This window comes from Antrostomus carolinensis, unplaced genomic scaffold (assembly GCF_000700745.2).
Source record: "Antrostomus carolinensis isolate BGI_N321 unplaced genomic scaffold, ASM70074v2 scaffold4904, whole genome shotgun sequence".
NCBI classification, from domain to species: Eukaryota; Metazoa; Chordata; class Aves; order Caprimulgiformes; family Caprimulgidae; genus Antrostomus; species Antrostomus carolinensis.
This window is the reverse complement of record NW_010311261.1, coordinates 33,446-49,436: the sequence shown is the minus strand read 5'-3', so window position 1 is coordinate 49,436 and position 15,991 is coordinate 33,446. Positions and strand designations below refer to the sequence as shown.

The window sequence follows — 15,991 nt, the reverse complement described above, 5'->3', positions numbered from 1 at the left end:
TTCCTTACCTGAATTTTTTTTTTCCTGCTTTTCAAGTGCCCAAGTCTAAAGGTAATATTACAAATTCACGCTTTTTACCTGTGCACTCTGCTGAGTTCACTGATACTGCAGTGATGAACACCATACATGTTCCACAGAGGATTCCCTTCCAGTTTATTCCTTTAGTTTGCCTGGCTGTAACTGCTATTTTACTTTTGGATGGGAACACTTCAGGTGGTCTGACAGCCTCGGCACTGTTGATCCTTTAAGGAAGTTATATTGTGAAACTGAAACCCTTGCAGTGTTTTTCTCTGCAAGCTTGTGGTAAGAATGAATCACATTCAGTGATCAAAATGCAATGTCTGTGTAACTTCTGAGTCATGTTACTTTACTTGACATCACCAAAGCAGACAGTGAAAGTACACCTTTACCAGATGGCACACTCTTGCAGACGCCTTCTGATTTATGCTGTATTTGAGAGAAAAACCTCTCTTTGCTGTTGGATAAAGGGCTGTGAGAGCTGCTACTGGAGAGCTCAACTCTGTTGTCAGTTCCCATTTGGACTTGCACATAGTGAGAATATTTTTGTGGACTATTACTTGAAAAATTCATTGCCCATACACTGAGTTTTCTGAACATGTGTAGTCCACTGAAACTTTCTGTTTCAGCTTCCCTTTTTAGTTATTTGGATTGCCTGTTTTCAGGATACCACTATGAGGACATAAATAGACTTATGTACTTATATACTGAGTATAAAAAAGTAACAACATAAGTCTCTCAACATTGCAACACTTAAATTCTTAACATCTGTTGTGGTAAGGTGCCTGCATTTCACAGTTTCAATATGTTTGTAGACTACATGTCACAAAGAAAGCCATATATTGCTAATGGAACTCTCCATCTCCTTTTTTTCTCAATTATTGACTTAGCAAACAGGTAAACAAATAGTATCAACAACAGGTATTGTGCAAGAACTATGGATTTCAGAGTGTTTAAAAAAACCCCCAGTATTTTAAAAAGGCCCAATGACGTTTTTGTTGTGTTTCTGGCATGTGCTTCTGTTTCTAATTTTTCAGGTTACGTATTTCTGCATCCATCCTTAAGACTTACAATACAGAACTTCTTAATTTGTTGTAGTTCAACTGTTTCTGAGGAAAACTTTGTATCTTCCATGCAGGTGTGCTTGCTTATATTTGTTCAACACATCTTTGTGATCTAAAGGACCTGATTATTTCAGTTTCAAGAATCCTCCTGTCTGAGAAGCCAATAGTCAATAAATGGTGCATCATCTGCTGGTTCTGTGCTATCTTGAGTTTGGTACCATTTCAAATCAATGCAACTTACACTTTATTTTGTTATTTCCTATAATTTCATATTAATTATCATCTCTATTGCAACCTGAGTAGGGACAAATATTAAAAATCTGGATAATTTCAATTATGTTTTGTGTTTTTTCTAGTGTAGTCTTAATATTTTTCTGAACAGAGAATAAAACTTAAGAATATTATTTTCAATAAGATAAGAAGTAGTAGTACACATATAAACCTAGTATGTGAATTGCTTGAAGAAAATAAGTTAACACTGATTCTTCCTGATGGAGTTTGGAGAATGACGTTGTGACACTTGCCTCTGTCCAGTACCTTAATATTCTTTTAGATATTTATTCTTAAATTAGGCATAAAGTTGTTAAGAGTACTACGTTCATTTTAGGTGGGTTTCAAGTATTTCTATTTCACTGTGAAATGGCCTGTTTAAATTTAGGTCCCATTTTCCTTGCTTACCTGTTCTTAAGTAAGAATTTTACCATACTATTAGATGCTATTTAGTGTATGAGTACAGAATATCTGCCTACAGTTGGTGCTGAGCTAACATTCAAACTATATACAGTTTAGAGGGGTTTTTTTAGGACCAGGCTGGAGGCAGTGTGTGGACTAAAGCTCAGTAGTGGAGTTGATTTTCAGCCTAGTTTCATTTGAAAGATATCTTGTTTGTATGCTCTGCTCTGTGATGCAAACCAAAGTTGTGGTTATTGGAAAGGTTTGCTTATTTTACTTCAAGATTTCTTATCTGAACTAAGATGCAAATGGTATGTTTACTTCGATGGGACATCATCAGGTGGTTGCACTGCCAGGCAGGCATTGCAGAAGTGGCTTAGTAGCACAAAATGTTAACTCTACTTGATTTTATTTTCTACTGCTGTCACAGTAAATCCAATAAAATAGACTGTAAATTCCATCCTCTTCTGCTTCCATATGAAACCCTCTGGATTAGACAGCCTTCAGTATCAGTTTAAGATTACTTTTTTGACTTTACAATGAAATGGATGAAGAGTGTCACCATTATACTTTTCACTGAGTCTACTGTGGGATAATCTGCACCAAACAACTTGTGAACATTGCACTGTCAGAGCTATTTTTGCATTGATAGACTAGATAAAGGTTGAGAAATATTCTGTAAAACCTGTGGTGTGGAGGAGGTTATTTCCAATTTAAAGGCAAACTGTTAAAGCCACTATATGAAACCTATTACATTATAGAAATGCCAATATTATTACTTCTTTTCTTGTATTGGGAGGTACTGATAGCTGGAAAAAATAATATGCATTTTATTTAAAAAAAATAATAAAAAAAAGTACTTTAGGATTTCAGGAGTTATCAAGGCATTATTGGCTTGATATTGCCCGGAGAAGGAAAAATACAAGTATTGGGAAGAAGTCTCACAGAATTCATCAAACTGCTGAGAAAATGGGGGTAGGGAAAAATGAGGGAAGAAGTGCATGGAAGAAACTGAGACTAGCGTTTCTCACATGCAAACAGAACCATAGATCAGGGAGGGAAAAAAAAAACAACTTGATTTCTACTGCGGAAGAAGGAAAAGGCAGGGAATATATAATGCCTGGTAGGGAGGAAAGGAGCAAGAATGAAAGACAGAAAACTTCTGAGATGGTATGTGATGCTAAACCTAAAAAATATTTGAAGATTTCTGTGTCAGAGTTGGAAGGATGAGTAGTACATTGGAAACTTGAGAGATGAAGGAATTTAATTTATTGAATGCATTTGATGTTCCTTGATTTAAAGAAGCAATGCAATTTGGAGCCTTGTTGTTTGAGTATAGTAAATAATGTGCCAAGTATCTTTGTGGTGGGAATTCAGTGACCTAAGTTATATGGGAAGACTGAAGGTTTTGCTGAAAATCCCTGACCAGTAAAACATAGAAAAATACAAATCTTTTGCATATAATCTACAGATATTGCTATTTTCCTGGGGGCATTCTGCTTTACCTAATTAACTGCATGAAGTCCAGTAGTATAGTAGGGTATGAATACTCGTATATATTAAAGTATGCTATATTAAGTGCTTCATAGCAGAGATTTTTCAAAACTATTATTTTCCTGCAAGTTTATAGTAAGCTCTTATTGAAATCAGCTTTTAAATATTTGTACCAGAAAATAATATTTGCCTTGTTTTGTTACATCCTGAGTTATATACAATTTGTGAACTACTTTTATTACTTCGCAACTACTGGGTCATAAACATGGATTAGTTTTATAGGATTTACTATATGAGTTGACAGATGTGATATATGATGACACTTTATCTTTTATTGCTTACACATACTAGTTATTGGGAAAGGATGGGGGCAGTTCATATTAACCACAAGATGGGATTTCAGTTTCTTACCCAAGAGTCTCTCATTCATTTGTTCATTTGCTATCATTTATAGCAGATATATTGCTTCTTCAAGCCTGTCACACCAATAAATCATTACAGATTGTATGCATTTGTACAGTGCCAAAGTGTAGCATGAATTTTAAAGGAAATCTCCTATTTTCTTTTCAATCAGATGAGCAATGTGAAGAGACTACGGCCACGGCTCAGTGCTATTCTTTTTAAGCTTCAGTTTGAGGAGCAGGTGAACAACATCAAACCCGACATCATGGCTGTCAGTGCTGCCTGTGAAGAGATAAAGAAGAGTAAAAGCTTTAGCAAGCTGCTGGAACTAGTATTGTTAATGGGAAACTACATGAATGCAGGTTCTAGGAATGCACAAACCTTTGGATATAATCTCAGCTCCCTATGTAAAGTGAGTTTTGAAATGTCCATGTTGAGTATTACATTCACTTTTTAATTTTTTTAAATTACGTTACTTAAATATCTTGTTTTGATGTTTTTTCTACAGTTGTTTGGTTTTTGTTTTTGTTTTTTTTTTAAACAATACTAGTTGATGGCTTGAACAATACAGGTAATCTGTACTCTACAGCTAATCTTGAGACTGGCTTGCATTTAAACTTTTAGAAGATTCTATATTGATGAAATAATAATAAAAAAATCACTCTGAACTAAATAAGGTTATGGAAGGACCATATCACTGTGATCATAGTAGTGTTGTGATCCTACACATCGAAGACTGTTACATTTTAATCTGTTTTAATACAGTTATGTTTTCACACAGAATCACAGAACGTTAGGGGTTGGAAGGAACCTCAAAAGATCATCTAGTCCAATCCCCGTGCCAGAGCAGGATCACCTACAGTAGGTCACACAGGAAAGTGTCCAGGCGGGTTTTGAATGTCTCCAGAGATGGAGACTCCCCAACTTCTCTGGGCAGCCTGTTCCAGTGTCCTGTCATTCTCACAGTGAAAAAGTTTTTCCTTAGTTTACATGGAACCTCCTTTGCTCCAGCTTGCACCCATTGCCGCTTGTCCTACCATTGGACATCACTGAGAAGAGCCTGGCTCCATCCTCCTGACATTCGCCCTTTACATATTTATAAACATTGATGACGTCCCCCCTCAGTCTCCTCTTCTCCAAGCTAAAGAGACCCAGCTCCCTCAGCCTTTCCTCATAAGGGAGATGCTCCACTCCCTTAATCATCTTGGTGGCTCTGCGCTGGACTCTTTCCTCTTTTACATAAATGTCTCCTTATCTGATTCTCTTATCTGATATCTGTTGTTGCTTAGTTTCATCAATTCCCTGTTTCTTCTAATTTTCCATACATTTTCACTCTTTAAACTTTTATATAAGGTATATACAAGAAGACATCTGTACTTTCCTTGAGTGAAAATTTATAATCCGTTCTAATCCTAACTGCCTTCCCCTTATATAGTGCTTTTATTTTTTTTCTGTGCACACTGGGAGGTCACTACAAAATTTGCACAGAGCGCACATGTATGTAATAATTGTTATGAAAAAGGAATTATATGGAAGTTTCTAGGTACTCTTTGTCTTCTCTCAGCTTCTTTATCTTTTTACACAATAGAGAAAATACAATATGTTAATTTTTACATTCTGTAAAATACTCACCCTTACTCTGCCATGTTTCAGAAGAATTCTTTCACTATGTTTCTTGAGTGTTGAATGTGGCACCTATAACTTAAATATTTATAGAGAATAAGTTATATACCTTCCCTAGCCTAAAGTAAACATTCAAGCATGTATCAGCCACCTAGAGAAATGCAGTGTAGATTAAATTAATTGAGTTAAATGTACGATTTGTTAAACACATTCAGAATGAAGATACTAAAGGTTCTCTCTCTAATTGTATACATTTACTTCTTGGGTATGATTTTATAAGAATCTCTCCTAGGTCTGGTTATATTCTCTGTATTTTTAATGCACAATGTGACCAAAAAGGAATATACGTAGGAAAACAATATGAAGGTAATTGTTACAGATACTTTACAGGGCAGGATCAAAATTCAAAAATTATCTTGGAGAAATTATTTAAGACCTAAAATATCAAAATTTTGATAGACTTCCATGAAGTCTTCAAAATGGTAGATGAGAAGCTCAGCCTGAGCTGGCAATGTGCGCTTGCAGCCCAGAAGGCCAACTGTGTCCTGGGCTGCATCAAGAGAAGTGTAGGCAGCAGGTGGAGGGAGTTGATTCTCCCCCTGTACTCCACTCTTGTGAGACCCCACCTGGAGTACTGTGTCCAGTTCTGGACACCCCAACAAGAAAGAGACATGGACCAGCTAGAATGAATCCAGAGGAGGCCACGAGGATCTGAGGGCTGGAGCACCTCTCCTGTGAGGACAGGCTGAGAGAGTTGGGGCTGTTCAGCCTGGAGGAGAGAAGGCTCCGGGGAGATCTTATAGCAGCCTTCCAATACCTGAAGAGGGCCTACAAGTAGGCTGGGGAGGGACTTTTTACAAGGGCAGGGAGTGACAAAACAAGGGGAAATGGGTTTAAACTGGAAGAGGGTGGGTTTAGATTAGATATTAGGAAGAAATTCTTCACTATGAGGGTGGTCAGACAGTGGAACAGGTTGCCCAGAGAAGCTGTGGATGCCCCCTCCCTGGAAGTGTTCAAGGCCAGGCTGGATGAGGGTTTGAGCAACCTGGTCTAGTGGAAGGTGTCCCTGCTGATGGCAGGGGTGGAACTAGATGATCTTTAGGGTCCCTTCCAACCCAAACCGTTCTATGATTCCATAAGTACTACACATAGGAAAGTGAACTGGTGTGTGCAGACAATGAAAGTAGAGTGAATGACTAGACAGAATTCCAGAAAATGAACTTGAAGTCTGGCTAACTCTGCAGTGCTCTGGCATTAAATGCATTTGATAATCTAGGATCTCATAGTTACTTGGATTTGCACACTTACAGGTTGTTTAGTTCTACAAGAGTCTACAACTTTCTGTTGGAGAATAAAAAATGTCTTTTTTAGTGGATCTTCTAGGTATTATAAAGATGGTGATTATCTAATGATCTCTCGGTGCTGATAAGGTTTTAAGTGAAGTCTTTGTCTAAATTACTGCAGAAAATATATAGACTGATGATAATCCAGATGATAGTAACAAGTAACACTTCCAAACTGAATAAATACCATTTGAGTATATTTAGTTGAGAAAAGTGGAACATGAGGGCATAACAATGTCCTTTTGTTGTTAATTTCTGATAAAGAAGGCATTTGAACATTCATTTTCTATGTAGCTGAGGTAGGAGATGAAATTATTTGCTTTGCTGGTAACAAAAGAAGTCTGTTTAAAAGTTAAGAAAGCTTTCTAACTGCAAAAGATAGTTAAGAGCTTGCTAGTGAAGAAGATTTTGGAAAGCTTTTGAAATCTAGGTATACTAATAATTCTCAAAGAGTTGCTGTTAAGAGCTAAAATAAGTAGTATTTTGAATAGAGTACTTAGTTAACTCGTTGGGAAGTGTATGCAGATTATGCTGGGAGATAGAGCAAACCATGGCCACCTTAGAGACTGTCTGTAAAATTTCAGATCTATGCCAGTAGATGTTCTAGGACAAGTGCAACCTACTGCTTGTTCTTTTGAAGACAGACAGATTTTCACAGAGAGAATCACTGGGAATTTGCATTTACTATCCTACCTTTGTAGTGAATGAATACTACCAGTATCATCTGAGAATGTTATATTTTTATATCATCCCAGATAAATACTGAAAAAGACACAGGTATTGAGCACATCAGCTGCAGTTTTCTTTCTTCATGATACATGGTGACATTTCAATATATCTGCAGATTTGATGGAGAATTGAGATCTGATTTCTTTAACAATTTTTCTTGCTTGCTTCAGTTTTGGACAGCTGGGTTTTAGAGATAGCTCTGAACTATCCAGTCCAATGTGTATCAGGGTAGTAGTCAGCAATTCCTAATTCACCTCATCCAATTGTGGCCTCATTTAGGAAATCCGTGAGTGCAAAGCCTTCACTGGTTATGAAACTGTGTCTTACACAGACAGATCACTTTGTCTGGAAACACAGAGGTAAAACTGTGTATGTGTAATTTGTGGGATTTTCTTAACTATGTGTAGTGTGTTGGTTAATGTTTAATCTCCTCTGTTCTGAGAATAATAAACTGGTTCAAGTATTAAAAATACTAGTATTAAAACAGGAAAAAAAAATCCAAATCAATATTCCTTCAAGGCCCAAAACTAGAAAGCTGCAAATTGCAGACTGCTTGGTGGTCTGCTCAGCAGTTTTCAGTAGAGGTTCTGAGAAATTAAGAAACTTGCAGTGACTTCTGTTCTTCAAAGATGGTTTCTGTAATATTTGAAGAATATACAATTTATCTACTCTTCTTCATTAGTGTCCAACTATGCACAGGGTACTATATTAATACCCACTTTGCAGAAGACAATTCCATATCTTACCTTCTCCCTGCATCATGTAGAATTGAACTGTAATAGTTCTGCTGCATCAGAGCACATGCATGTATATTCTCAGAAGAGAGATATGATATTGGTATGCTAATACTCAATCATTTATTAAATACTGATATATTAAAATTATATGCATGTTATAACACTGGTTTATTTTTAAAACTAACTTGTTAACTACATGTGTTTCAAGCAGTGTCACATTTTAGATTTTTTTGGTGATGTTTCAATTATTGAGATGTTTCTCACTGACATTCCCAGTACAGTAGAAGTAACTTATAACACAGCATACAGTAATGACCTAGAATATATTTTTTTACTTTTGAGATGTATGTGTTCTATTTTCTATTTAGTTTGAAGATTATCTCTCATTATTATTAATCAACTCATCTGAAGGGGAACATACATTCTGGAAGAGTATATCTCATCATATTTATTAAGATAGTATCATTTTGATCTTTGAAAATAATCACTTTTTACAATGAAGTGTGAAATATCAACCTCAGTGATAACCACCAAAATTCTCCATTTTAATTTACATACAGTATGGGAAAAGCAGACAATATACTCTAGTTTTTAAATCAGATTAATAAAATGCCCTTTAAGTGATCTCTGAGGATATTGGGATGCACAAGAAGCATGAAAAAATATTTTGATAAGAAATTTGCAACCATGGGAAAGCTGTGGTGATATATATATATATATATATATATAAAAATGTGTATGTGTATTCAAATTGGGATTGATCTTGCTGTTGGTTCCTTATTGAGAAGTAATCCCCATATAGCTCTGTGTCTGGTTTTAAACCCTCTTTGGAAAGGAAGGTAATTTTTCCTTTCTGCCTTGTTGCTGTAGTTACTCTAATACCATTGAGCATTGCTAGTCACTTGTATTTTTCATGGTAACCAAACTAAAGAACAGTCTTGAAGTTGAAACAAATTAACATGAATTTTCTACATATTTAGTGCTAGTTTTAATACTGCACTAAAGACTTTTCCCCCTATACTCAGATATACAAGACTATGTGCTATTGTGGCAGCCCTTTAGTATGTGTGCATACTACATATGTGCCTATGTACATGCATACTTTTTCTATTAAATTGTTTTATACAGAAATATTTTTTAAGTAGCGAAGAAACACTTTCATATGATATGCTATTTTCTATTTCTACAAAACCCTCCAATGATTGAAAAGACTAGTTTAAACAAGAGACTACCACAGGAATGTATAACTGAATGTTTGCCAGTTATCAATTGTTAGTGTTTTTACACAAGTTTTAGCTGCAAGTTTTAAAATGAGTGGGCTCAGTTTTATATCTATAAAGAGTTAAGAAATAAAAGTTTGCACTTAAGAATTTTTGAAGTCTAAGTTTTTTAACAATGAAGCCTATGAACTCTTGTTTACCCTTTTGAGAATTGATAACAACAAGACCTTGTGCAGGTTGAGGTTGTAGTTTCCATTGCATAAATATTGTTAGGCTAGAGTTAGCTTCACACATAAGGAAATCATGTCATGGAGTGGATATATGTGTCATGTATTGCTAGATTTTGCTGATTTAGCTCTGATTTTATTTTTTTTTTTTACATTTTCATTAGTTTTTTACAGTTTAGCAAATATTCCTATATTTCTTAAATAGTTATATTTTAAAAAGAGAAATGTGTCCTATTTTTGAGTACAGAACTCAAATATTGCATAAAATTAAAAAAAAAATTAATGTGATATTTCTGGAAATTTTTAGCAAGGGGGTAAATTAAACAGCCCGTTACTTAAGGTTTTGTTTAAAAGAGCTATATCAGTTCAACAGTTTACTCCTACTTTTCTTGGGTTCACAACTAGTAATATATATCAATTAGCAAAGCAATCAGAAGTTATCTTCTTCTCAGTGTTTAAACATTTATTTTGTTTTTTCTCTCTAGCTGAAGGACACAAAGTCGGCAGATCAAAAAACAACATTGCTCCATTTTCTTGTAGAAGTGTGTGAAGAAAGCCATCAGGATGTCCTGAATTTTGTTGAGGATTTGCAACATTTAGACAAAGCTAGTAAAGGTTCGTATAGCTAACTAGACATTTTAATTCTGTGTGCCTTGGAGTGTATTTTATGTGAGATTATGTTTATTTTATGCTAACATTATTTTTAAAATGGACATTAATGGTCAATAGCATAGATCAGTAATTTGAACTGCTGCAAGTGGTCTTGAAGGAACTATTTATTGTGCAGTCCTCTAATATTTACTACAAGATTTCTCATTACATTTCTACTAAAATATCTTCTAGACTCACTGTCCAAAATAGATTTATTTTAAAAGTTCTTTTCTATTAACAGATCTTAAACTATTTCCATCTTTCAGTCTTTTTTATGGTAAGCGTAATACAATCACTCAGTGTCTTTTAATTCAGAAGTGCTGAAAGCCTGTCATACTGTCATATAATTATTATTTTTTTTTTCTTTCTATACATGAATCAGGACAGTTTTATCTTCCCCATGTCTATTTTTCATGCAACAGTAGTATTGGCAGTGTGGAAAAATAAATTCCTCTTTCTACTGCTTCATCATGCAGCATGGAATATGGTAAACTTCAATATACACAGCAGCAGATTTTTTTTGTAGTTAATTTCTTAATTGAGAGTTTCTTCTCCATATTTTATAACAGCTTAAGTAATTTAAACTGACTAAGCATGGAGTTAGAAATTGATGCCACTTCAGCACTGTCATACTCTTGCAGGAAAAGAAGATTGGATGGGCTGTCTCCTTTAATAATTTTTTAATTTATGTCATTTTGGAAAATATCACTGTTTATCTATATTGCTTTATACAGTGTCACTCTTATGCCTCACTCAGTCTCCCTGCCACAAACTACAGCTTTGCAAAACCTGATCCTGATAGAGAACTTGAGGTAGTGGTCATGCACACAGTTTGCTTTCTGTTATCGTGGTTCTTAAAGTTTCCAGTTTTAGTTGGTGCATTATAACCACATAGAATTTCAAGTATTTTTAAGTAGCTGTGTCCTGATTGTGCTAGGATGGAGTTAATTTTCTTCTTATTAGCTAGAAAGCACTGTGTTTTGGTTTCAGTATGGGATTTGTTATGAGAAGGATTTTGATAATGTAGTAATGTTTTTAGTTGCTGCTGGAAGTTCAAGAACTTTGTGTTTTGCTATTTTTGCTTGAGCTTACCAAAAAGTCAGTTTTTTAAAAAGAACTGTGGATCTGTGGTTGTGATCAGCCATATCCAACATAATGGACTCACCTGATCTGATGTAACTTATTGATATGCTGATGAAAACAAGTTGACCTAAAATGATGGTGAATGATTTGCATTGAGGTTTCTACAGTGAGCTGGGAAACCCAGCAGATGTTACAAGGCATCATTGTGGCTGCTAGGGAGAGTGACAGAGGGGGAAGTCATAAAAAAACTTTCTTCCTGATGATCATCCAGTCAAATAGGCTTATTCCAGAAGAAATACTGATTATGTTAGCACAGAATTGGAGTATTGAGGGTTTAGATTTTCTCCTCCATTCCAAGAAATAGTACTTAGTGCTTAACAAGAATAATCCGTCCTGGACCATATTTCTTCAGTTCAGACTTCCAGTAAATCTGTAAAACTGCTGGATCCAAAGGTTACAACTGGATGTTACACACTTCTGATAGTACAGAAGAAAGTCAGCAAGCCTGGGATTTTTCCTGTCACCCAATAGGAAGCTTCTGTTTACATGTATGCTACTTTGTTGGTCAGAGTTGTTGCGTGAGGAAATACATCGCTCTTTTCTGCTTTGGCATTATGCTAATATAAGTATAAAGTAGAGAACTTGGAAACAAAGTGATTTGAGCCCAGAAAGAAGGGAGGGCTGGGGGAAAGTGTCTTAAGATGTGGTTGTTTTGTCTCACTGCACTACTCAGATGAATGGCAAAGAATTAAATTTATTTTTCCTCCCCAAGTTGAGTCTATTTTGCCCGTGACCACAACTAGTGAGTGAGCCGTCCCTGTCCTCGCCCTAATCCGTGGTCCCTTTGTTATGATTCCCTTCCCATCTCACCAGCTGGGGGGAGGGAGTGCAGGACGGCATGGTCCTACTTGTCAGTTATACCCCCACAGATAGGAAGATGTATAAATGTCATTTGAATAATATTAAGAGAAAAAAAATTTAAGTTGAACACACTGTGTAAAAATGGAATTATACTGTGCATGTTAGTTCTTCATTGTTTTGGTTTGTTCATCATCAAGCGATTGTTTAGTCTTCTACTTACTTAAAAGTTATTTAAAACACGCTTTTTACAATTCTCCCTTGACATGATTGTCCTTGCATCAGCTAGCTCATTTATAGCATACCTTATTTTTTTTTTATTTTGTACTTGCTCATTCTTAAAAATTCCCTCTCAGAGTATTTCTGATTCAAAATAGTGAACATCAGAATGGTACAATGTTTAGCAACTAATTTTCTTTTTAGAAAAAACATTTTTGCTCCTTTCAAGTCATTAAATATTGTCCAGTTGTTTTGTTGCATGGTAAACTGTTAACATAATTTACAAGACTTTAAGAGCAGTGACAGGTCTGTTAGTTGGGAAGCTAGCATGTATTGTATAGTATTGTGTAAATGATAAAATATTCACAATATGTAAATTATTACATTAGAAAAATATATTTTTCTTTTTTTTTTAATATAACTTTGAGAGACAAGCAGCAATATACATGTGACCTATGCAGCTATAGTTTACTTCAGGATATTTAATTTGTTTTTTTTTTCTATTATGTGCTAAACTTTTAGTTTCTACTTTTGTAATACTAGAAGTAGGCTTAATTCACTGTTACAGTACATGAATTAAAGATACCTTTTTTGCTTTGAAGTATAGCAAATCCTGTTTTTTTAATACTCTTAGATCAGCAGGAGGAACTTTCATTGCAGCTAATGAGCTTACTGATAAGACAGTTTTGAAGATTCATGTAATTAAAGCTGTCTCTTCTTTTCAACATAATGACTTTCCCACTTTTCTATTAGTATTCCAGACAAGAAATATTTTGGTAATTTAGTACACTTCACTAATATCTTATTTTATGGTATTCTAAAGATTTATATTGCATTTATCCCGGCTGCTGTTTTATTTGAATGAAGCTGATTTACACAAACCTTACAGGTAACAGTGTATAGAGTTTTCCTTTCATATTTTAATAACAGTATAAAACTGCAGGTTTTCCTTCATCTAAAAGTCATTAACTCATTGTTGCTTTACAAGTAACTTACCCATTTTTTGATTTTTGAAACTTTATTCATTTTTTTTAATCTTTAGTTAATTTAACTTTTTTTTTTTTTTAAAAAAAAGCTAGAAACCAAATTGTAAATGTGAAGTTTAATCTATTTTAATTTAAAAAACAGCACCCCCACCTACAGCATTTTAAAACATTAGGACAGCATGAGAAAACAATGTTAATATAATGCTATAAGCAACCTATGTGTCAAAAGGAAAGATTTTTTTTAATTATTATTACATAATTTATAAAAGTTTATGTCAGTAAATTAGTACTATTCAGTACTAATTCAGTACTCATCAGTACTATTAAATGACATCGTTTCTGCTGTGCATTGCATCATTGCATGCACTTTTTTTTTTTGTCTTAAGTAGCAGATTCACAGGGTGCATGTTTAGTTAGTCAAGAATGTTGTGTTGGTTTGGGTGGGGTATTTTGTGCTTTCACAAAGCATTACAAACTTCAGGAGTTAATCCATACTGTATTATATTCAATCAGTACCAAAATCAATAGATGGTTCCAATGTCTTGTAGATTATACAAGTTTCTAAGTTTATCACAGAATCACACAGAATCACAGAATGTTAGGGATTGGAAGGGACCTCGAAAGATCATCCAGTCCAACCCCCTGCAGGAGCAGGAACCTAAATGAGATTACACAGGAAGGCGTCCAGGTGGGTTTTGAATGTCTCCAGAGAAGGAGACTCCACAAACTCCCTGGGCAGCCTGTAATAGCAGACTCATAGTGTGGAATAGTAGCCCATTCAGAGATTTACTTTGAAAAATGTTTGTAACTAACATGGTAACAATTTTATCTTAACGATGTCTGTCTTTTTTTTGAGAATTTCTTGGTTTTGAATGCAAAGTTTATTTTCCATTTTTTATGTTATATATAGGATGTTTCTCTACCTTAAATGGTAGTTTTCAAGAAATGTGGCTATAAAGAATAACCAGGAGACTTGCTACCAACCAGAGGTCCATTTTTAGAGGTCAATTTTTTTATTCTGTATCTATTACCTGAATTTTCTTTTTCAATGGCTTCTCAGAAAGAGAGTATAAAGAGTTCTTCAGACTATTGAAAAAGGAAGAGTATCCATGTACATTCTTAAATGTTAATTTAATTAATTCAGTTATTGGGTAGGCAGCTTCACTTCGTCTGGTTTTCTGAGGGTTTTGAAAGGTTTTTGTTAGGTATATGAAATACAGTTGAATGTAGCTATGCCGAGACTTCCATGAATGTCAAGAGAAGAATGTGACAAATGGCTTATGTTGCAACTTTTTTGTAGAGGACTGAAAAAGCAAGTTATTTTGTGGCTTCTGTTTTTTTAATTACTTGAAGAGGACTTGTTTTTAATCTTAGACTAAAAATAGATATCTATTTACCAGAAATGTACCATTTAAGACATAAAAATGTACTATTACATCATTTAAGATACCATACCAGGAGCATTAAATATTTGCCAAGGGAAATTAATGAGAAATTTGTGGTGGTGTGGCTTAAGTACACCTTTAAATATTTCTATAATTTTATGTTTATTAATGTTTTTTGCACCCCTGTCTATAGCTTTAATAGATTAACAACTCTTGCTCTGTTGGCATACAAGCTCTACACCAGCATGCTACAGATTTGCCATATTCCTGTCTGAACCATTTTGTAATTAATTGAATCTGGTTGAAAATAAGTAATTAAACACACCTTCCTCTGTGTGTGTGTATTTTGGTTTGGTTTTGTTTTGTTTTTGTCCAAGTACATTTCACAATATAATTTTTTTTATTTTAAAAGCTGATGGAATATATGCAATACTGTTATGCATCTATTGAAAATAATCTCTTAATTCTTTTAATGTTTGTGGCTTGAAGTTGTGAACAGTACTGTTATCTGGCAAGTAATTTTAAGATACAATTATGCAATGAACTACTAAAATGGAAGTGGCATATTTGGTTTCTTTAGTGCATAGAAATATATGCATCTTTTACAAGCATGAATTAGCTATTCAAATAATAAGCAAGATTTTGAGTACTTGCACAACTTTACCGAAACAGCACTTCAGTTTCTAGTATGATATTGAAGTGTCAGTAGTCCATGAAAGAAGCTTTCTTTCTCTATCATCTTCCAGTGATCCAACAGTTAAATATCATGGCCAGTCCCTGGTACAGTCCTTGGGCTCTCAGTTAAAGATGTAGACAGATCAGGATTCAGATAACACTGTTCAATACTTATACTTTAATATTTATTCAACTGGGTATAAATATGTGGATGTTACTGAGAGATTTCATTGTTGTGTAGCAGTTTAAGTGATAGATAGACAAATAGACAATAGAATATTATTGATACTCTATGGGGGAAAATGTTATCTGCTAAAAGACAAAGAAAAAATGTTAAATGGGTTATGCAGTAATCAGTTGTAAGAGGAACCTTCAAAAGGCAGAAAGGGCATGGAATAGAAAAACTGAGTACATTGTGTAGATATATAGACCCTCAAAGGTGAGAAAGCTTAATTTTAATGAGTAGGGAAGTCTTGCAAATGTGTATATATATGTGTATGTGGGCTTGTGTATCTCACTACCTATATCTCTGTCTCAAGGAGTTAGAGATTTAAGTGATGGTTTTGATTAGGAGGCTAATAAATCTGACTGGTTTTAAACTTTTG

General features: G+C 34.6%; 1 protein-coding gene across 1 annotated transcript in view; it reads left to right on the top strand.

The window, feature by feature from the left end:
• The window catches only part of DIAPH3 (diaphanous related formin 3), a gene marked incomplete at its 3' end in the record, with an annotated part of 101,694 nt that overhangs the window by 63,715 nt on the left and 21,988 nt on the right, over positions 1-15,991 (top strand). The window contains exons 13-14 of the mRNA XM_010166671.2: positions 3,823-4,062; positions 10,015-10,144. Of these exons, the coding sequence (XP_010164973.2) occupies positions 3,823-4,062; positions 10,015-10,144 (370 nt within the window). The remainder of the gene's footprint in view (positions 1-3,822; positions 4,063-10,014; positions 10,145-15,991) is intronic.